General features: G+C 34.4%; 3 protein-coding genes and 1 pseudogene across 4 annotated transcripts; 3 read left to right on the forward strand and 1 right to left on the reverse strand.

Annotated features, from left to right (window-relative positions):
• The first annotated feature begins 708 nt into the window (after positions 1-708).
• On the forward strand, positions 709-4169 carry LOC100810003 (uncharacterized). 2 transcript variants are annotated; one of them, NM_001252799.2, is given in 9 exon segments: positions 709-833; positions 998-1078; positions 1921-2010; positions 2195-2361; positions 2952-3021; positions 3207-3286; positions 3413-3475; positions 3596-3672; positions 3799-4169. In NM_001252799.2, coding segments are annotated over 9 exon segments (807 nt in total). In that variant the 5' UTR covers positions 709-755; the 3' UTR covers positions 3900-4169.
• Positions 4170-5803: 1634 nt separating this feature from the next.
• Positions 5804-8844, forward strand: LOC100809469 (uncharacterized). The gene is given in 9 exon segments (NM_001289392.1): positions 5804-5887; positions 6037-6117; positions 6928-7017; positions 7295-7461; positions 7738-7807; positions 8121-8200; positions 8345-8407; positions 8501-8577; positions 8660-8844. Coding segments are annotated over 9 exon segments (807 nt in total). The 5' UTR covers positions 5804-5809; the 3' UTR covers positions 8761-8844.
• A 417-nt stretch (positions 8845-9261) lies between these two features.
• On the reverse strand, positions 9262-11618 carry LOC100784871 (uncharacterized). The gene is made up of 3 exons (XM_003551618.5): positions 11168-11618; positions 9873-10001; positions 9262-9564 (listed from the first exon to the last, which is right to left on the reverse strand). Exons 1-3 carry the CDS (start codon positions 11459-11461, stop codon positions 9385-9387), a joined length of 603 nt encoding a protein of 200 aa, XP_003551666.1. The 5' UTR covers positions 11462-11618; the 3' UTR covers positions 9262-9384.
• Positions 11619-16031: 4413 nt separating this feature from the next.
• On the forward strand, positions 16032-21925 carry LOC100785403 (translation factor GUF1 homolog, mitochondrial-like; annotated as a pseudogene).
• The last annotated feature ends 1144 nt before the right edge of the window (positions 21926-23069 follow it).

The raw sequence follows: 23069 nt of genomic DNA on the forward strand, positions 1-23069 counted from the left end.
AATAAATAAATAAATTTATGCTTAAAATGTAAACTCGTTAAATCACAACTAATGTCCATACTTCAATATCTCATTTTAACTAATCACACAAAATTTAGACATTGAAAGAAAAAATTAATTTCTGGGTGAGATTTCAATTGTATTTAATGCCATTATAACAAAAAGACTAATGTGACACAAAACTAGAAGTTAGAAGATGGCATTGAATAAAAAAGACAAAATCAAACTTAATCTTAAATTTTGTTATATTTGGCCTTTTTTTAGTGTACCAATTACTTTAAAGTTTTACTGAGAAGAAATCACTTTAAAGTTAAAACTTAAAATATTTTTTAAAAAAATAAAGTTTATATTATTTGACAAATATTAAAAGCTTTTTTTAAAGAAGAACTTAAAATATTTTTTTAAATTAAACACTTCATTTCTTTATTTCATGTCGATTAATTCATGATAAGAGGAAAAGTTAAGATATGCAATTTATTTTTAAAATTTATTTCATTTAATTTTTTAAGCTATTATTTATCTATATTATTTTTTGACTGACCTCTTTATTATTTTATAAAAAAATAATAAGCTTCTTAATTAAAGAGAAGAAAAAGTAAAAAAAAAAAAAAACGAAAACCTGTGGTATTTAAAAAGGGTTCGGTTCGTGGACACGTGTTTCACTTCCCACGAAGAAGGAATAAGGGACTGTTTGGATGGCACCAAAATACACACAACATTTTCAGTGAAACTGAAAAGGGGAAGAAGAGAGTGAAATGGGGGAGCTTTACGCGTTGGACTTCGATGGAGTCATATGTGATAGCTGCGGAGAAAGCTCTCTCTCTGCTCTCAAGGTTGGTTCCTCTCTTCATTCCACCCAAAACTTTTTTTTATTTTATTTTAAATCTTTTAAATTTTCATTTTTTAATTTTTTTTCTTCTTTCAATTGTTTTTTCCTCTGTGAATTCATAAGGGTGCTAAATTAAGCTTATGATTTACTGTGTTTGGCAATTTGCAGGCTGCCAAAGTGAGATGGCCTGGTTTGTTTGATGGGGTGGATTCAACCACAGAAAATTGGATTATTGACCAGATGCACACAGTAAAATAAAATATATTTGACTTGACTTAGCTTTTGCTTTTATGAATTTCATGCAACTATACTTTGGTTTTGCTATGTTGGTGGTTTTATAATTTGATTAACTAGTGGAATCATGACAGAAAGGGGGGCAAGAAATAGGCTTGAATTTGCATGTAGTTTGACTTTATAGTTTAGTTAATGTATTTTTGGGGGCATTTGGTTTGAATTAAGCGTCAAATATCTGTCAAGTTTTGATTAAGTAATAAGGCAATTTGGAGCCATGGAAATATACAATGTGCTTTGGTGATTGAATGTAGATGTGAAGTAGAATTTTTTCTTTCCTTGTACTTTGGAGTCTTGTTTGGATAAAACTTGTCAATAAACAGTAAGAAAAGAAAATAAGAAGGTAAAATAAATTAAGCTTCTTCATAAGTTTAAAATAATTTAAACAGAAGTTAAAATCAGTTTTTGGAGAAGCTAATTGAGATAACTTCTATAAATTTGCTTATGTATTAGCTAATTTTAACTTATAGAATAAACTTAATTCATTTTACCTTCTTATTTTTCTTCTCTTATTGGTACTTATTGTGAAATTCATCTAAACAAGACCTAGAAAGAGAACGAGAGGGAGTAACTTCTTGCATACTTCTTTTTATTGGCTATTGTTTCTTACACTCTGGTCTTGAGAGCAATAGATTATATCTGCTTGATTGCTTCAATTATAGATTTCCATTGTAGATCTTTAAACTATTTGGTGCCATGTAATTTTTGCAAGTGTTTTAAATGTAAAAACTATTGTCATATGGAACCATGTTGGACTAGTTTTCGTTTTAAAGATGAACTTCCATAGTTTTTCGTGTCAGGTGCGACCAGTAGTGGAAACTGGATATGAAAACGTTTTACTTGTGAGATTGTTGCTTGAGAGCAGAACACCAACCATCCGGAAGTCTTCGGTGGGTAAAATGCTTACGGCTCTGATTTTTATTGTTAGTTATCACTTGGTAGCAATCGAAAACCATGTCACTGGAGCTAGGTTTATAGTTTATGATGATGCCAGTGGCCTTGAAGCTGCATCTACTTTCAAATAAGTAAAATGGATATTTGACCTGTTGACTTATGTCATAGTTTTTGTGCCAGGTTGCAGAGGGGCTAACAGTTGAGGGTATATTGGAGAACTGGTCAAAGTTGAAGCCTATTATCATGGAAGAATGGGATGAGAAGAGGGATGATCTGATAGATCTTTTTGGAAAGGTCAGAGATGAATGGTTGGAGCAGGATTTTGCTACTTGGATTGGTGCAAACAGGTAGTCCAATCAAACTTCGTGACGGGACTAACTTTATATACTTTCAAACATACTCTTTACTGTTAGCTAAAATTTATTGAGACTCAAAAATGATGTAGTTCTCTCTCCCTGTTTAATGAGTTTTACTGACACTTCTGGTTATTTCCAATAAAATTTGCCAATAGTAAAGAATGTATTGAATAAAGTTAGCTTGTCATTTGAGTAACTGGCACTCCACTTTATATAAATAATAAATTGCCAGTGTAATATTGAACATATGTTACTATACTATCCCAAGCCACTTGACTGACTTGAAAATGGAGGTCCTATATTAAAGGTTGGGGAAGTAGGACATGTCACATGTGCCATTTTTTTATCAACTCATTTTTCTTTCTGTTCAAGAAAATCCCTTTACAGATAATATTCCAGAAGGAATCACTTTTATGTAAGCTTTGAATTTTGAATTCTGGTTATGCTTCTGACTAGACAATGTTATTACATTAAGCATTTTGGGGTCTTGCTGTATTCCTGTTGACTGAATATTGACATCTTATAAATCATTTTATGAAGTAATATTTTTCTATTATTAATTGGCAATGGTTTGTCTTTAGATTATATCCTGGTGTTTCTGATGCATTAAAATTTGCAAGCTCGAGAGTGTACATTGTCACCACAAAACAGGTAACCTTTTTCTCTTTGCCCTAGATTGTTTTACTTTCATTATTAAGCAAAATAATAGGGGACAAAGATAATGGGCCATTTTCTCATCTCCATGAAAAAAACGTTTTACCAATTTCTCATCCCTTTTTGTCTTTTTTTGTTTTCTACAATTTTAGAACCCAACCCCCTTATTTCTGTTATTTCAGAGCCGCTTTGCTGATGCTTTACTCCGAGAGCTTGCCGGAGTGACCATACCACCTGAAAGAATATATGGCCTTGGAACTGGGTTAGTATTTGATATATTTTACCAAAATAATGCTGTGGAATATTTATGTTACGTCTGTTTTCTTTTTCTTGCTTTATTTTGATAAAAATATTATTTTTCCTGGACTATCTTTAACTTTACTTACAGTCCTAAGGTAGAAGTTCTGAAGCAGCTACAGAAAAAGCCAGAGCACCAAGGACTGACACTGCAGTAAGATACTGTTTAGCTGTAAATAATGGAATTCTGGTTATAGCTCTTAAAATTAATAAAATTCTGCTCTTGCTTGTTAAGATGGTTCACAATAAATTAACTCCAGTTAATCTTAACCAGCTTTGTTGAGGATCGGCTAGCTACCTTAAAAAATGTCATCAAAGAGCCTGAGTTAGACCAATGGAATTTGTATCTTGGTAGTTCTCTGTACCTGTTTATGATTTCTGCACCGTCCCTCATTTTGTCCTAGTTCCCACGTTGTCATTATTGTGTCTGTTTCCCTAATGTTTAGTATAATTGATAAGGTTGATTGTTTGGATCAGGTAATTGGGGTTACAACACCCAGAAAGAAAGAGAGGAAGCTGCTGCTATCCCCAGAATTCATGTTCTTGAGCTCTCCAACTTCAGCAAGAAGTTGAAATAGGGGTCTTCATTGGATTGTCAACTGTCAATCGTTGAACCAAATATTTTTCTTCCAACTCATTTATAAGCAATAACAAGTTTCTAGTGAACACAATCTTTCTACTCAGAAATTCTCTCCTTTTCGTCTTGTGAAACTGCAATAATTGGGTCGAGAGCTTTGTTGTCTTTACTAGACCTGCCCAACTTGAACTTGAATAAGATGGTTCAAACCCATAAGTTACAGTAATTTGTACTCTCTTAGAGGAAATGAAAATTGGTGAAATTCTTGGGACGTGTCTGACAAATTCCTTACCAATGTTCATAGTCACAAGGTTCCTTTAGGTATAAGTACATCTGCAAAATCAACTATTTGTAGAACCAAGTAGTATATTCTTCCTCTCATTCTCTCATAAGCTGAAAATTTTGAAAACTAAATACTACTTTTGTTTCCTTTTATCTGTCTACTTAGAGTATAAAAATGATTACTATTTAATTTCCATTTAGAAGTCCAAGATGGCCTTAATTATGATTTTATCAATCCCCAAGTCACCTAGCAAATCTCAAGCAATAATGAATTATTATTGAGGAGCGATAAGAGTCAAATAAACTGTCAGGGTTTTTCTAACATATAGATAGTAGTCCATAGTTTGGTCTTTAAAATGCAGGTATGTTAAAACTCGGTAAAAAGGGCAATTACTTCTTGCACTCCCCAAATTGCTTTCTGCACTTGTCACATTGTTTCCGCAATGGAAAGTGCATGAAGCAATTCCTGAAGTGCAGTAAAAGAAAAAACACCCGGTTGAAAGAGTTTTGTCGTCCTTAATTATTGTTCAGCTCAAGCCCAAATAGGATGAATCAACCTAAAACAATAAAGGGTATAATAGGAAGTCTACAAATAGTTTTATAGTATGTTATTAAGGAAATAAGGATGCTAATTGTACTTTTTTAATTTATGTGTTACTAATTTAAGTGTGACAGATAAAAAGGATAAAAAGGAACGGCTGTAGTATTACTTAATGCAATAATACGTGGATAAATTATGGAAATATTTGTAGCATTTTACGTTACATATTCCATCCAGAAGTGGGGCTTTTCTCTTATCCGATGGACTAGTCTTAACCACAAATGTGTCCTTGTAGTGTGCTAATATGCTTTTGTGCAGATTACGAAATGATTGTTGTTTTGTATATAGCAACAGCTTGAGCATCACTGATTTTAAAAAAATCCGTAAGTGTTCCATATGTTCATCTGAAACTTATTCAAATGCCAACAAAATCATCCTTTAACTTAAGGTTTCTTTTTTCTTTTAAGTAATTAAAATATCCAATGAATATTTCCCCGTTATTTAAAATAAACTTTTAATTAACATGCAAACGACCAAATGTAATTTTAACACCTAGTTGACTCACATCTAGTTTAGAAACCAATGCAAACCACTTCATCATAGCACTTTTCAGTGGCGTCCAATAACCACACATGGATACTTATTAGGTAAGTTCTCTCTTGCTCATATCAAATGACTTTAAAAGCAAACATTTTAAGCAACACACTAAAGTTTGACAAAAAAAAAGCTATGAAAAATTAAAACAATTTTGCACTGCTAATGTATGAAAATTAAATACTTAAAAGCTTTTACTAAACCATATTTCAAACTAGGTACAGATGGACTGCTTGGTTCATATGCAAAACATCTGGACCACTTATAAAAAATCATCTATATCTGTTTAAACTTAAAGATAGTTACATTATATTAACATTATTCATAGACAAATAAATAAAAAAGTAAAAAAGTGTTAGACAGGCACGTGTCTTGATTTCAATGATAGTTAGCATCATAGAATTCAATCCTGTTTGGATGGCGGGTAATTGCATACCATGCAATATATAATATCTGCAGATAAGTTTGGCAATGCTGAAAGGAAAGACAGGGAGATGGGTCATCTCTATGCTTTGGACTTTGATGGAGTTATCTGTGATAGCTGTGGTGAGACAGCTATCTCTGCTCTTAAGGTTTATGCTCTCTCCCTCTCTCTCCTTCATTTGGTTACCATGGAAAAAAACAGCTGAAAACAATTGAATGTTTTTTATGATCACTTACATTCTACTCATGGTTTTGGTTTCGAAACTAAGCCGCGATTACTTTGTTTGGTAATTTGTAGGCTGCCAAATTGAGATGGCCTCCCTTGTTTGATGGTGTGGATTCAACCATAGAAGATTGGATTGTTGACCAGATGATTACAGTAAATAATTTATGGCTGGTTTTATTGTGTTGTTATTAATTATTCTATTCTTTAAATTTTTAGAATGTTTGGATAAACAATGTAATCAAGTACTTAATCGTAATCTCTTATAAAATGATAGTTTTTTCATAAGTTTGGTTGTAAAGTTTACTGAAGTAGGTTAAAAAGAACTTGTAAAAAGTTCACGAGCCAGTTTTATAAGTTCAAACATTTTAACTATATATGGTTTTTGGTATGGAGGACTAGTATAAAAAAGGAAACAAGAAACAAAGTTGAATTTACTTGTGGGAAACTGTTAAAATTCATGCTAATTTATGGTTTAATTTCTCTTATGAGGAATTTAGCTGAGATAGATGTTCAATGAAGTATTAACCATTTGTTAACTCCTACTTGTAAAAAAGACTAATGATGCTAATTCTAAACGTGAAAATGAAAATTCCAACCAAGAGACCATAAATGGAAATAACTTATGGACTGGTTGTAGATGTGAAGTGGGAATGTGGGATTTCGTTCCTTTTCATTATAAAGAAAAAGATTGCGGGGTATTTCGTTCCTTGGTGGTTGCATTTTCAACCAGTTCCTCTTTGCTATTATTCTGGCTTATATCCATTTTCAGTTTCTGTAGGCGGTGAATCATTTTCATTGATTAACATTTGCGTGACTATACTACCATCTTATGATTTTTAGTTTTGTGTCAATTACTTGTCTTTAGGATACTGAAGACATAGTTAAAATGTACAATTAAATATTAGGTTTATAGTTTGATTACACATGAGAGGTTAGAAATGAACTCATTTTTTTTCATGTCAGGTACGGCCAGTGGTGGAAACTGGATATGAAACTCTTTTACTTGTGAGGTTGTTGCTTGAGACTAGAGTTCCATCCATCAGGAAGTCTTCGGTGGGTATAAAAGCCTATTGTTTTCTTTTTATGTTATCATTTCATTTTGGTGCAACCCTTTGGCTTTGATTTCTTAGTTTAAGTTTTATAAACCAAGAGTTTTTACATTGTCATCGAATAAAAAAATCATGGTAAGTCTGACTTTTCAAAAGTTTTTGTAAAGAACTATTGATTTTTATCATGTATTAACAAGTGGAAGTCATATCATCAGATTCTAAGGAACTTTTTCATCATCGATGATGATGCCATTTGACTGATGTCATAGTTCTTCTGAAAGGTTTCGGAGGGGCTCAAAGTTGAGGATATACTGGAGAACTGGTTCAAATTGAAGCCTATCATTATGGAAGAATGGAATGAGAATAGAGAAGAACTAATAGACCTTTTTGGGAAGGTCAGAGATGACTGGTTGGAGAGGGATTTCACAGGTTGGATTGGAGCAAACAGGTAGTCCACTCAAATGTCATGAAATAGGATCACTTTTTCTTTTTAATACTTATACCTGATGAGATGAATTATGAAAAACTTAAAGCAATAACTGAGTTAGTGATAGCATTGAGCATAGATTTCCAAATTAGAAATGTTGCTGCAAGGGCAAGATATGCTGAGCTCTTGCTTACATTAAAAGTAGATATTGTTGCTATATAAACACTTGAGTTCCTGCTGCTGTTTAGCACCTGCTGATTGAATAAGGTCGCTAATTTGTGAATGCTTTACCTGTAGACTCTATCCTGGTACTGCTGATGCTTTAAGATTTGCAAGCTCAAAAGTGTACATTGTCACCACAAAACAGGTCTGACCTTTACTAAGGAAAATGAATGGGAGGGAAGAAAAATAAGGGCTTGTTTGATTTGAGAAATGTTTTCTGTTTTCATTTCTTGTTTTTATAGAGAATTACAAAAATGTCACTTTATTTTCACTTAGTTTTCTAATTTCAAAAAATTGTACAGGAAACAATGAAAACAACATTTCTCAAACCAAAAAGACCCTAAGCCATTGCTCTGAATCTCCTGATTCATTAAAGGCATAGTTTACCATTTCATATCGCCATGCCTTTATCCCTTTGCATTCTCTACTCACTTTTCCTATCCCTCCTCTGGTTTCAGAGCCGCTTTGCTGATGCTTTACTAAGAGAGCTTGCTGGAGTGACTATAGCACCAGAAAGATTATATGGTCTAGGAACAGGGTTAGTATTACTCTATATATTTGGTTCAATTGATATTCTGTGGTGCATTATGTTCATACTTCATTATGTTTTTTCTTTTTGAAAGGTGTTTCTTTTCTTTTCATTGACAAATTTGTTTTTACCAAACTAATATTTTCTCAACAGTCCCAAGGTGGAAGTGCTAAAGAAGCTTCAGAAAATGCCAGAACACCAGGGGCTGACACTACAGTTAAGATATTGTGCTTTCAGAGGTTATTTTATTTGATATATCCTTTGTTAAGGTGGTTTATGAGAAATTAACTGAAGTTAGTTTACAACCAGCTTTGTGGAAGACAGGCTTGCAACCCTTAAGAATGTCATCAAAGAGCCAGAGCTAGATAACTGGAATTTATATCTAGGTAGAATTGTAATCTCTTTAAGTCTCTATGTTTTGCATTTGTATTTTTTTAGTTATTTGCTAAGCTTGATTGTTTGGATTAGTGAATTGGGGGTTCAACACTCAGAAAGAGAGAGAAGAAGCACAAGCCAACCCTAGGATTCAAGTTATTGAGCTCTCTGACTTCAGTAGCAAGCTGAAGTAGTAGTATGTCCTCATTAAATTGTCAATCAGTGAATACACCTTGTCTTCTATCTCATTCATTTATGAACAACGGCAAATTTCTTAAGACTTTCTATTATTACACTTGCAGCAATCACAAGGTTTTTTTTAGTCGTTTACTTTCTTGTTAAACTGCATTTACATCTGTCCTACAAGAGAGTTGGAAGTAAAGATTATAGAAATTATTGGTAATGTCTGACCTTTATTGCAAGTGGATAGACTCTTTTTAAGACTTGGGACCAGTGACTTTGATGTCACAAGGCAACAACCTAACCATTGTGCCAAGGCTTTCTTTTATCCAAAATTTCTCCCATCAAGAAGTGGTATGGTCTTGCTAAATGCAGCAAAGTGATTACTACTTCCATAGCATTTAGAAGCAATTCATAACTTTAATTAAAAGAGAAGGAAGAAGGGGCATAATTGCTTTATGTCAACTTTTAGAGAATTATTAATATGTTTGGGGTTGCCTTGAAAACACATAACGTGCATGAAAAATGGGGAAAATTGAAAAATTATATGAAGTTGCTTCGCTGTTAACATGGAAATGTGACATGATTTTCCTAAAACTGACGCAAAACCAAAAATAGTCTATGTCTATACCGTTTAATTACAACTCTGTTTTAACATTTGGATCAATTTCCTCTGAATCAGCATTATCTGCTTTGCCTTTCTCACTATTGTGCTTCTCAATAACTTCATCAAGAGGTGGATCTCCAGGTCTTCGAAAAAATTGATCCCCCATTTTGATCTCATAAGCCTCTGATTGGTCCAAGACAAATTCCTTCAACTGTTGACATGATATGAATATGAGACCATATCAACAGAAAGCATCATAAACTAAAGGCATACACAATCCATTATTTCTTCTAGGACAGGCCTAAAGCTAGATGCTTTCAATATAACATGGGAGAAACAAAAGGTAAGGTTGGTTCATTGATTGAAATTCAACACAGTTTACTTTAAACTGGACAGGCAGGTTAAGAATATAACAGCAGATTGTGGGTAGTCAAAATTAAAAGGATCAAGCTGATTCTTCTATTTTTCATTCTTTATATTTGAAAAGAAATTAAAACACAAAAGTAAAGGCAGCCATACCTCTTCCAAGTCTTTGATGCTTTCCAAGTTGAACATGATTGTATTCAGATCAACACCCATAAACCTTACTCCAACAGCTCCAGTTCTCAGAACATGTGTCCATTTCATTGCAAATTCAGCTACCATGTCCTAAAATAAATCATGGAAAATGGTCACGTTATTCAATAATCAATATTCACCCAAAAGTTCAAAGTAGAAACCTCTCTACATCATAAAACAAATTATTGGACATCAAGTACAGATCAAAATCTCAAGATCCACTCAAACTTCTGTTAATCTTTAAATATATTGATCGAGCAGTACGTTAGGGGCCCAATTGACATTTTAACAACATATCATAAAACATACAGGTTTAGTTATTATACATTGTCAAAGTAAGACATTTTTCCATAAATACCCAATAAGATTACTAGATGAGCTATTTTACCACGTCATCCTATTAGTTAATTAATATGATGCAACTATAAGATCTTCACATCACAGAACATAGTTTCTGGATTGTCTGAAACACACAAAGCTCAAACAAAGCAAGGGAAGCAAACCCAATCCACGGTACCAATCCAAAATCCAACGAGCACGAGCACGGAGAAAAACCACAATTTCAATTTAAATTTGTGCTCAAACACAACACAACTACAAAAGCCTCATCCCAAACTTTCAACTAACTAAATGAATTGCAAGATGCCACTGGGTTCGGTTAAAGACCAAATTCTCACGGATATTTGGGATTTCAACAAGTTCTAGATTGACTATTGAGCCTCTAACACATCATCCCTCCTCCTTTACCCAGACTTGAGACTGGCAAATGAGACCATATGCGTAGTTAAATTCGAGATCAAATTAAAAATAATAAACGGGTATGCGCGAATTTACTCACCACAATCCACCAAAACCAATTAACCTTTAACCACATTCATAACAACCAAAAACCACTACATCACTTCAAATTCGAGCTCAACTTTCATTAGTAAACTTCTTTTATTTTTCTCTCTTTATTTTTGTTCTTAAAAAAAAAAAAGAACTGGTATCAGCAAAATCACAACTTCAACTCAGCCCCATTATTCCATAATACTGGATTTGAGCAAAAATCACAACTTCAACTCAGCCCCATTATCCCATAATACTGGGTATGAGCAAAAATCACAACTTCAACTCAACCCCATTATGCCATAACAATGGGTATCAACAAGATCACAAAAGATCACAAATTTAACTAAAAAAAAAAAAAACAATCAACAAATGGAGAGTTGGGCACGGGATAATTGTCTCAACGAAAATGGCAACAATGTCCTCACCGGAGTCCGGCGAGTCCCTGACCGGAGCTTGACGAATCCGATCACGGGTCCGGCGTGGCGCTTCATCATCTCCTGCTGGATCTGCGAGGGATCGAGCTTGGAGATATCGGAGGGAGGGAAAGAGGGTTCGGGTTTCTTGCCCCATTCTCGCCACGCGTCGTCCTCCTCGTCGTCGAACACGTCGTCCAACTCGTCGGGGATGTGGACCTTGCGCTTTCCGGCGAGGGCAAAATGGGAATTTGCAGACGCGAGGAGGAGGAAGAGAAGGAGAGTGGGGACGGGTTGGAAGGTCATGGGGAAGAGAGGATCAAAGGAGGAATGATGCACTTTCTGAGTTGAGTTAGTTTTTTGGAAATGAAATGTGTTTTAGGCTTTGAGTTGGTCATTTTGTTGCTGCCTCTTTGCATGGGCTAACTGGACTGGCATATCATAATTTAGAAATGCTAGTCTCTCTTATCATTAGAAACAAATGAGTATAAATTAAGAGAAATAATTATTAAATGAAAAATAAAATCTACCAAAAATGATAATTTTTTGTAAATTTTAACAAATTATAGAAAAAATCTTTGAGGAAAAATGTTTAAAAAAGTGTCACTGGCATTCCTTTTAGGAAAAAGACGGGTGAGATTATATATACTAATTTAGGAAATGTTTTTTAGTGGGTAATTTTAAGAATAGTTGGAAGATAAAATAGTTTTGATAGAATGTGGAGATCAAAAAGAAATATTTTTTACAGGACCACATTTTATGTCAAAACCAAAACCAGTTAAATTAGATATTTTTATTTATTTAACATTAAATGTTAATTGTTAGTTAAAGTAGAGTGTATGATGAGTAACTTATTTTATTGGTTTGATTACCTTTTGTTGTTGTGTATAGTTGCAACAATTTTCTTTTTGTTGTCCTTATAGTTTAACATTCCATTTAGGTTTCCACCGCTGCAAATTTTTTTGGTCATAGTCATTAAGTATTAATTAATGTTGTTTGAAACTAATGTGCATTGTTCATTTAATCCATATATATCTCAAACAGATTTAGACAATTTTAGACTCAGAAGAGCTAAAGGGTAAAAAAAATTGCAACTGTGATGAATAAAATGGGATACATTAAACTATAAGAACTAAGAGAATTACAATTATAGGGAACAAATGTGATGAAGAGCTAATACTTTCACCTATAGAAACTTTTGGCTACATGGCTGCAAGAATTTGTGGCACGGTACTAGCACAGATTTTTTTTTTTAAAGCATAGATTCATATTATTTCATTAGCAATTAGAGCCACAATACAATCTGGAGGATGATAAAAATGTTGAGAGCTAGCGTAATCTCTATAAGCCTTAGTCAAGTTATGGACCATTAGATTAGCTTGCTTTCTAACCAAACAGACACTCCTTACACTGCATAATAATAATGCCAAATTCAGAAGGGTCTAGAGACCTACGCTTCATACCATTGTACACTCTCTGGCTATCAACTTCAAATATAACAATATCCATATTCATACTTCTCAGCCACCTAATAGCTTCCATTAAATCTAAAGCCTCCCCTTCGTGAACCTAAGGACAGAAGTTCAAAGTCATGAGTTTTTGCATGTAAGAACTTACCATGGTGACCCCTCAAGCAAACTCCAATACCCATAGAGTTACTTTCTTTAAAGAAGGCTGCACCAATATTACACTTCACTTTACCTTCAGACGGAGCCATCCAATGCAAAACTACTGGGTGAATGTTTCTTTTGCTCGAAGAATAATCTGAGTAGCAGGAACATCAAGTTCTTCCCACAACCTCTCATTCCTAGCATGCCAGAGACTCCAGAACACCATGCAACACTCCTTTAGCTTATCCTCCCTTAGAGTTTCGAAAAGTCTGAAAACCAACTCAGCAAAGCCTTCCACCTCATGGAACAGCAGTTCAATAAGATGCCTCATATCCAGTTCTAACCAACATTGCTGAGCCTTTGAACATCCTACCATCACGTGCCAGCAATTTTCCAACCATTCTTCACAACTCAAACACGAACTTGGGCACTCAACACCCTTATTCTGAAGTCTGATCTGGGTAGGTAAGCAATCTCGACAAGCCCTCCAAAGGAAATGCTTTACTTTTGGATGGATCTTCAGTTTCCATAGATGCTTCCAATCACTGCTTTAGCATCCTCACTGTTCAGTAGAGTGTTGATGAGGTTCAGGTTCCAACTTCGATCCTCCTTGTTAATCAAATCCTTGACTAAAAGGTACTATCACAGATAAATCTGACTTTTTCTTGTTTGGTATGATTCTAATAAAAGTTGTGTGTGGAAGGAAGTATTTAATAGACCCTAGAGAAACAGAATTTCTGGAGAAACCTGTTGAAGACAAAATTGATCTGAATATCAAAGGAAAGATTGCACTAGAGTGTTGGCAAGTCTTTATAGATATCATGGTAAGATGCTTGGAGTATGAACCAGATGAGCCACCGACAATGGATGAAGTAGAGGTGGAACTTGAGCATGTTCTGTCATTGCATGAACAAGCAGATATATCTAACACCAACGGTGATTATGGGTCAGTTTGTTGAAATAACCGTTTATTTTAATAAAATAAGTAATTTTTTGTTTTTTTTTTGTCTAAATTGTTTCTCTTAAAAAAAATAGTTTTCTGCTTATTATAAGAAACAAATAAACAAATTTTATCTGTTTCTTAAAAAAGACATTTATATAAAAAATATCTATTTTAAAGTTACTTTTTTTATGTTTAAACAAACTCACATTATACCTTATTGTCCAAAATTATTATTAAGCTATGACTGGAATTTGAATTTTAGCATGCTCTTGCTCATTCATTGCACCAAGAAGCAGATAGCATAAAGACCAATGGTGATTATACCTTATTAACAATAGTACCATAGTAACATAGAAGACATGTTTCCTACGTAATTTGGTGAGCTCAAATCAAGGGTTTTACCCCTTTAGCCTTTTGTGTCAAACAAATCAGTCACTGTATACTTTTTGCAGTAATTAAGTTTAATAGAGATATCTCGTTTTTGTAGCGAATTAACAATCCATGTTCTTAGCATTTTGATTGTATCTTAAGCTGTCATTGTAATTATCTTGAACCAGTATAAATTCGGATTTAGTGAAAATTAAACCCCTTTTATTCAAATTAAAATATTTTATAAATTTAATTAATTTTAAATTAATGATAAATTCAGCTTAAGTTGTCCATGGAAGTGCCTTATCCTTGATCTAAAATAGGTTAAGTTTACCAATATTTTAATTCAAATCAATGGTGTATTTCTCACTCCTCACACTTTTTAAACTAGATTGAAATCCAAGGTATGAATCCCTTCAAGTAACATTACGACATTATAGGTGGGGCAAACGATGAGACAGAGATGGCCTTATGAAGAGTTTTTACTTTTTATGGTTTACTCATTGATAATAACAAGCATTGGAATTTGGCTTAAGTGACTAGAATTCAAAGACCTCGTGCTCAACTTCACGTACTGTTGGACCACACCAAGCGTAACAAAATTCAAGTATCAAGGTACAACATAGGCTCATAGAAGACACCGTCAAGTTAGACTCTGACTACGTTTTTAAACCTATAAAAGACATGTCCAAGTTTCCTAGAATCCTAGACTACAACGAGGGAGCACACTACAATGACATAGTGTTATTCTTTCCTCTTTTCCTAACATTGATTCAGTCTCTTAGAGCCATTGTTGTTGGCAGCATATTTTTGTTTTAAGATTGAATAGTATAGTATAAAGAACAAACAGTAGCAACCTGAATCCCATGCTCAACTTGTTTTGTTTTCATAGTTCTGCTTGTCTTTCAACATTATAGCAAACAAACCTCTTGTGTTCTTTGTCACTTTTCTTTTCCTAAGTTCAATCTAGCCTTGATGGATTTCATAGGTCCAGTGTTGGACCTCATAATTCGCATGTGGGACTCTTTGCCTGCATCCTCGAGTTTGAAGAGAACCTTTCTTGTTTGAGAGACATAACATCTGACCTGCAAGGCGTTTGGGTTGATGTGAGTGTGGGGTTGAAGTGGCTGAGGCACATCACCCTGGGCGTCTGAATGAAGTGAATGATTGGTTGGATAAAGTTGAAGCCATGCAAACTGCAAAGGGAAGTCCAAGCTATTCAGCAAAAAGTTTCTCAAGTTCAAGAAACACATAGATGTTTGGGAAGTTTCTGTCCCGGGAATTTTCCAACTAGCTGCTGGATGGGAAGGGTTATAGCTATAAAAAATTGGTGAGATTCATGAACTAATTGATAAAGGGCATTTTGATGTAGTGGCTCAGGAAGTGCCACATGCTTTGGTAGATGAAATACCTCTAGAGGCCACAGTAGGTCTAGAATCAACCTTTGATGAACTTAGTGGATGTTTTGATGACAATCATGTTGGAGTTATTGGCTTGTATGGGATAGGGGGTGTAGGAAAGACAACCCAGCTCAAAAAGTTCAATAATGAGTTCCTTCCCACAAAATTCTATGATGTTAGCATTTGGGCTGTGGTGTCTAGAAAAGCACGTAATCAAGGATGTCTACGAAGGTCTTTTAGCTGAATTTGGTGATGATGTCTACGAAGCACGTAATCAAGGAGAAGAAATCATAGCAAGCTTGAAGCTTACTTGTTTGTTGGAGGACAGAGAGAGAGAAAACAGGATTAAGATGCATGATATGATCAGAGACATGGCTTTGTGGCTAGCATGTGATCATGGATCCAACACCAGGTTTTTGGTGAAAGATGATGCATGCAGCAGTTCAGTTGAAGCATATAATCCTGCATAGTGGAAAGAAGTATAGATAGTATCACTCTGGGGACCTAGCATTCAAATCCTCTCAGGAAAATCAGATTGCTCAAATCTCTCGACTATGATTGTCAGAAATTCTGAGCTAACAGACCTTTCTGATGAGATCTTTCTGACTGCAAACACTCTTGGAGTGTTAGACTTGTCAGGGAATAAAAGAGTAAAAGAATTACATGCGATTATTGGGGAGTTAGTTAGCTTGCAGCATTTGGATCTATCAGGTACTGGTATACAAGAATTGCCAAGGGAGCTCCAGAACTTGAAAAAGTTGAGGTGCCTGCTACTAAATTGAATTGCCAAGGCATGCTCAACTTGAATTGGCTAACGCATGCTCCAAGCCTTCAGCTCCTTAGAATATAATTGTCCCTCATTGGAAGAAGTCATAGGTGAAGAATTTGGACATGCAGAAAATGTTTTTTCCAAAACCCTAAGGCAATCGAATTACCTATCGTTGTTGTGCCATTCCAATTTCAATTTCAACCCATTAACGAATAGAATAACCCGTGAACGCTTTTCTGTGACGCGTGCACTGCTGTGTTCCCAGACACGCTAAAACAGCACCACGAGAGAGAAAAGCACAATAGATTTGAGCCAATACCCAACAGAGCTCGTTAGAAACTTCTCAATCATTGCTTACGTTGATCATGGCAAGTTCACACTCGCTGATCGGCTTCTAGAACTCACTGGAACCATTAAGAAAGGCCATGGCCAACCCCAGTATCTTGATAAACTGCAGGTGCTCTTTCTTGCTGGAAATTTTCAATTTTTTCATCTGGGGTGCTTTTTTGCAATGTTAGGCGAAGTGGGTATTGTCCAAAAAAAATTGAGAAATTGTTTGGTTAGCTATATGAGGTTGAAATAGACAGAATACCCTTTTGGACAGGGGCGTGGAGCTTTAAAGTGTAACTAAATCCTGACCGAAGAATAGTTTCATAACTCATCCAAGTTACCGAAGCATGTGGAGATACCTTGGGTACCATTGAGGAACCTGAGACCCTAATTATGGTTGATACTAAATCAACAAAAAAGACAGTGGATTGGTTGAAGAGATGGAAAAGGAAATAATTTATGCACTGAAAATGTAAAATGTCAATCAATCACTATGTAAAATGTCATTAAATCACACCACTATGATTAACTACCTTAGAGTCATGTACTAATTGATTGAAAGTGTAAAACTGTTAAAGTTACATTGATGATGCATGGTGATTAAACTAAAAAAAAAAGTACTAATTTAATTTGAATACACTAGTAGTGTAAAAAAAATGTTTTTTACACCCTCATTAAATAGTTGATTTCTGAGTTTGGTAAAATTGTTGATTAATAATACTTTGAAAATTATATATGGTAATTTTTGATTGATTGATATTGTAAATTTTTTTTACACCGACAATTTACGAAAACTAAACTAAAGAAAATTAAAATTTTAGTGGAATGCATTATATTTCTTGTTTTTTTTTTGTCGTATGTTGCTTAGTTAGTGAACTTTATAATGTCTAAGGTGGAGAGAGAAAGAGGAATCACAGTTAAAGCCCAGACAGCAACAATGTTTTATAAGCACAGTGTAAATGGCAATGATTGCAATGATGGAAAGGAAGGAAATGAGTCACCTAAGTTTTTGCTGAATCTTATTGACACTCCTGGACATGTTGATTTTAGTTATGAAGTGTCGAGGTCACTGGCAGCTTGTCAGGGTGTGCTTTTGGTTGTTGATGCTGCTCAGGGAGTCCAAGCACAAACTGTTGCTAACTTTTACCTTGCCTTTGAGTCTAACCTAACAATTGTGCCTGTTATAAAGCCCGAGATTGACCATGCACAAGATTGACCAGCCAACTTCTGATCCTGATTGCGCTAAAGCCCAATTGAAATCATATGGTGTTCTCTGGTCTTTATCCAGCTGATGGATCTGATTTTGAAGCTCTAAATCATGCAATAGAGAGGCTGACATGCAATGATGCCAGTGTCTCTATTACTAAAGAAACTAGCACTGCTCTAGGTCTGGGGTTCAGGTCTGGTATCTATTACTAAAAGAATGAAACGAGAGTTTGGTTCTGTAAAAAATTGAAACATTTAGCTTCATCTGGAATAATTTATGTTTCTAATTATGTTCACTCAGGTGTGGGTTTTTAGGCCTTCTGCACATGGATGTTTTTCATCAACGGCTTGAACAGGTAACTCATTACTGTATGGTAACCAAATGATGACTTTAAACTGATGGTAAAGATATATTTTGGAAAATGTAATGCCTTCAAATTTTTTAACTGTGTATGCTTCATAGGCATCATGAATTCAATTTCTCTTGGAATGGGCAAAATTTATATTGCCTTATGTTTGGAAAATTCATATATTGTTCTAAGAACTAAAGTTTTTTTTCCTGATTCTTCAAGCATGGCATGTGGTGATAAATGTTATGTTTCTGTAAACAGGAGTATGGAGCTCATGTTATATCAACTGTTCCTACTGTGCCTTATGTATTTGAGTTTCATGATGGAAGGTAAATGACAAACTTGTATTTGTCAGGCTAATTCCACTATGTATTACTAATATTCTAGCTGTGCTTTTCAGCAAGTTAGAAGTTCAGAATCCCGCTTCATTACCCTCTAATCCCAAGCATAAAGTGACAGCCTGTTGGGAACCTACAGTGTTAGCTACTATAATCATTCCTAGTGAGTAAGCTCTTGTACTACCCTGAGTATAATTTATTTAACGCTGCAGAGCCTGATGTTCGCTATCTTAATTTATTGGTGATTTAATTTTTAGATATGTGGGACCTGTTATTACCCTTGTCTCTGAGCGTAGGGGTCAGCAATTGGAGTACTCATTCATTGACAGGTAGTTTTTTGAGAGTTTCCATTTGATTACTATATCCACCAATGTGTGTGTGTGTATATATATACGAAGTGAAGTGATTTATTGGGATATTATGCATGATTATCCACAAAAATTGACATAAGTTTTGATAGATTTTTGTGTCTGTCCATCAACTTATCCCTGGTTGAAGCAATAATCCTTTAAGTTTCTCTCCTGCAGTCAACGGGTATTCATGAAGTACTGCCTGCCTTTGAGAGAAATTGTTGTTGACTTTTATAATGAATTGAAGAGTATAACATCAGGCTATGCATCATTTGATTATGAGGACTCAGAGTAAGTACCCTGCCTCCTTTTTCTCACCCAATAACTTTGTGCATGATTATTGTTGTGCAGCCACTCCTATTTGCCTTGGTTCATTGATGATGTACTGTGCTATGTAGAGTTTGGAACAATTATCTGGTACATGTAAATGCATATTTGTGATAAATAATTTGTGATTTATTTTTTATTTATTGGCTGTCATATGCCATCAAATTGTATAAGCAAATAAATTTGTATGTTTGGAGTGGCTTACTTCCTACATTATAATGCATCCAATGGGTGTAATTACAGTTATCAACAAGCTGATATGGTGAAACTGGATATTCTCTTGAACGGACAACCAGTTGATGCAATGGCTACCATAGTTCATAACACGAAAGCATATCGTGTTGGGCGTGAACTGACAGAGAAATTGAAGGGCGTCTTAGACAGGTCTTCTTATTTAAGAAATAATTGTATTTTTTCTTGCTTCTTCTTAAGTTTGAACTCAACCAACAAAATCTTAATTTTTGATCAGGCAAATGTTTGAGGTAAACATACAAGCTGCCATTGGGTCAAAAATCATAGCAAGAGACCTAAGCTTCTGTTTAAAGTATTTGCTGATTTGTCTTTTTGGGATGGTTGTGTACAATCTTTAGCTTCTGATATGAATATAATAATCTTCATTGGTATTTTTAAATATCTTAGTCATTTTAGTTCCAGTAGCTTCCAATAGCCTTTTTGTAGGTGAATTTTAAGGCCCTCTAAGAGAAACAAAGGATGAAAAATTAAGCAATTTGTTCACATGCCCTGATCATTTTGTTGCCAAGCATAAACTCTCCACATTTATTGTAGGATTTCCGCTATGAGGAAAAATGTCCTTGCTAAGTGTTATGGTGGTGATGTTTCTCGAAAAAGGAAGTTATTGGAGAAGCAAAAGGAAGGAAAGAAGAGAATGAAGCGTGTTGGTTCCGTCGATGTACCACAAGAAGCATTTCACGAATTATTGAAGGTTTCTTAGTAGACATGTTTAAAGATATTTGTGTATTACACAATGGTAATGATTTTTTGTTTCCCTTTTTTTCCCAATATTATTAAGGCGCATCTATTGGTAGAAATAGACTAAAATGTTCAACCTTAGATTGATCTGAGGTCAAACTTATAATTCAACTCTAAAACATACCTGTTGCGGTAGTAAAGAAGGAAAAAGGGCAATTAAATAACCTAAATTATAGGTGGAGCTTTTAGTTTAATTCTTGTCCTCTTTTGGGGTTGTGCATTAAATCGAGAAATTATACATCTATGAAAGCCGGTTGTGATTTGTTAGGGCATCTAACTTTAAGGCATAGCTGCTTGTAAATCCAGCTTTGGCTTTGTTGTTGTGGTTTATTATTTTTTTGCTTGAATATTTTTCTTTGCACTAACTTATACATATGTCATCGAGCTTGAAATTCAAGTCAAATGTTGTTGATCGATGTTTTGATTTGATACTGTCCCCTATGCTTGGTAGGTTTATTGCGAAAACCATGCAGGGTGTTCTATGAGGTTCAGTCCCATGATATATTGTTGTGTAGTTACTGAGTTTTTGCCCATTTTCCTGTTTCTTTATGTAGGTTTTTAACCTAGTTAGATTCAAATCCAAGGGATGATTCTCTTTTTGTGACATTATGGCATTCATTATAGGTGGAGGAAACGATGAGACATAGGCAGCTGTATCAAGAGTTTTTATGGTTTACTCATTGATAATAACAAAGCATTAGAATTTGGTTTAAGTTAACGAACAAAATTGTATCACGGTACAAAGTGGGCCAAAAAAAGTACCTAAAAGAGGCTCATAGAAGACATCGTTAAATTAGGCTATGACCACGTTTTTTATCCTTTAAAAGACCTGGCTAAGTTTCTCAGAATCCTAGACTGCAACAAGGGAGCTGACATAGTTCACCATTGCATACTCATGGATTTAAGAAAAAGGTCCCCACATAATGGGAGCCTATGAGATGGAAGGTCCAACTCCCACATGATGGGGGTATATATGAGATGGAGGGTCTCACACATAAGTGAAGATTGTTGGGAATGTCAAGCGAGTAAGAAGTCCTACACTGGATGTGAATGGGTAGGTTAAGCAAGATATAAGTAGTAAGCATACACATTTTAAGGTTGAGTTGGATCTAATGTCGAGTCCACTTTTGTGTATGCATAAATCCATACACAAGACTTGAATAATAGTTCAATGATTTTCCTTTTTCCTTTTCTTTGTTTTTTTGCTAGAGATTTCATTGGTAGCTAATATAGTTGCAGCACTCAAAACCTGGTTAATGTGCCTGAAAACAAAGGCAACCTATTGAGGTAAGAACAGTTGGATAAAGGCTTAATCAATCATAACGGGTTTCATCAGCCTTATTATTTAGCTCATACATACCATGCAATGAAATATGCAATTATCTGCTCATTTTCCTACATATCTATACAAATTTCTTACAATTATAATTCTTCGTAGCAAAATTCTCTATGTTAATAATGATGTGAAAATTATTGCTTTTTTGAATCTCAGATTATTCATCGAAGTTTTGGAAACGACGCCTGCCATATGTTCTATTCAAAGAATCAAAGTGCTTCAGAATGAGGTTGAGAAAATTAAAGCCAGTGCTGATTGATTAATGATTGCCATGGACTCCTATACGCCTTGAATGCTTTGTTGAGGTCTTGGGTGGATCAACACACCTGCTACAGTCCTCCTGTTGCAGCATATATTAATCAAATAACCCTTACAATCATTTTGTAGCAGTAATTTTCAACTGTAAGCTGTAGCCATGTTCTTGATGCAGTACAATAATCTTGTCTTTTTAATGTTTTTTTTTTTTTTTTTAATTTGAGAAGGTATATAGTTTGAAGGGAAATTATCCTCTCCCGTAACATTATCACTGGATGAGAGATCTTAGCCCTTCACCAAATTTTATTAATATAATACATTTGCATTATAAAATTAAGGTTTAAAAGAATTAATAATGATATTTAACACTTGAGAGGATCTCTTCCTATAATTTGAATAATGAAATGCACTTGATAAGATTCTCCATGACATAAATTAAGATAATTGGATATTTAAAAGAAAACGTGTTTCTTTACTTAACAACAACAGACAGTTTGTAGCCCCTCGGTTCCAAAATAATAGTTTTACACAGATTAAGAAAAGTAATAAATATAAAAAAGGAATGATAATTTTACAAAAATAATCTGAAATCATCATTAATTTCTTTATAGTTTTTATTGTTTATAATTAATATTATAAGGAATATAAATAAATAAAATATAATTAATATTACATTAAAAATTTAAAATGATAATTATTATAGATAAAAAAAAGTTTTACACGACAATTATAATAAGATAGAAGAAATAATCAATAATAATCCAACCTTTTGGACTCGGGCTTGGCTTCTTAGCAGCCCATGATGCTGGAATACACACTAGCTTAATTAATGATCAATGTGAATCCCGTAATATTAAGCACGTGAAAAATTAATGGCTAGTCTTTTGAATGATTGACTGATACTATTTCTATTTCCTTTGGAAATAGATTAATTACAATAGTAATAGTTAATAAAGATAACTAAACGGATTCGTGAGGTTAGCAATTTTTTCCTTCTAATTTCTTAAGTCTTGACTATGATTTGACTTCGAAATTCTTGTAATTAAAACCCATCATTTTTTGTTACCAATGTTTCTCCAATGGTCACACTGCATTCAGGGAAATTTCTCCCAACATTAGCTTTTTCCCCTAAGTAAAATGAAGGACGAAAAATTAAGCAATTTATTCATATGTCTTGCTTATCTGTTGCCAAGCTTAAACTCTCCACATTTATTGCAGGATTTCCCCTTACAGAAAACATGTTACTGCCTAGTGTGTTGGTGGTCGTGATATTACTCGCAAAAGGAAGGAAAGAAGCGAATGAAGCGTATTGGTTCTGTTGATGCACCATAAGAAGCATTT

Source organism: Glycine max, chromosome 18 (genome assembly GCF_000004515.6).
Source record: "Glycine max cultivar Williams 82 chromosome 18, Glycine_max_v4.0, whole genome shotgun sequence".
Taxonomy (NCBI): Eukaryota; Viridiplantae; Streptophyta; class Magnoliopsida; order Fabales; family Fabaceae; genus Glycine; species Glycine max.

Bases quoted from the DNA above. Each gene is read 5' to 3' on its own strand.
- LOC100810003 (XM_006601772.4), top strand. From the start codon at position 1,029: ATGGGGTGGATTCAACCACAGAAAATTGGATTATTGACCAGATGCACA. The intron at 2,362-2,951 runs GTAGTCCAATCA...GTTTGTCTTTAG, and splicing joins ACTTGGATTGGTGCAAACAG to ATTATATCCTGGTGTTTCTG. The intron at 3,022-3,206 runs GTAACCTTTTTC...CTGTTATTTCAG, and splicing joins ACATTGTCACCACAAAACAG to AGCCGCTTTGCTGATGCTTT.
- LOC100784871 (XM_003551618.5), bottom strand. From the start codon at position 11,461: ATGACCTTCCAACCCGTCCCCACTCTCCTTCTCTTCCTCCTCCTCGCG. The intron at 10,002-11,167 runs GTGAGGACATTG...GATTTATTTTAG, and splicing joins CAGGGACTCGCCGGACTCCG to GACATGGTAGCTGAATTTGC. The intron at 9,565-9,872 runs GTATGGCTGCCT...TCATGTCAACAG, and splicing joins GCATCAAAGACTTGGAAGAG to TTGAAGGAATTTGTCTTGGA.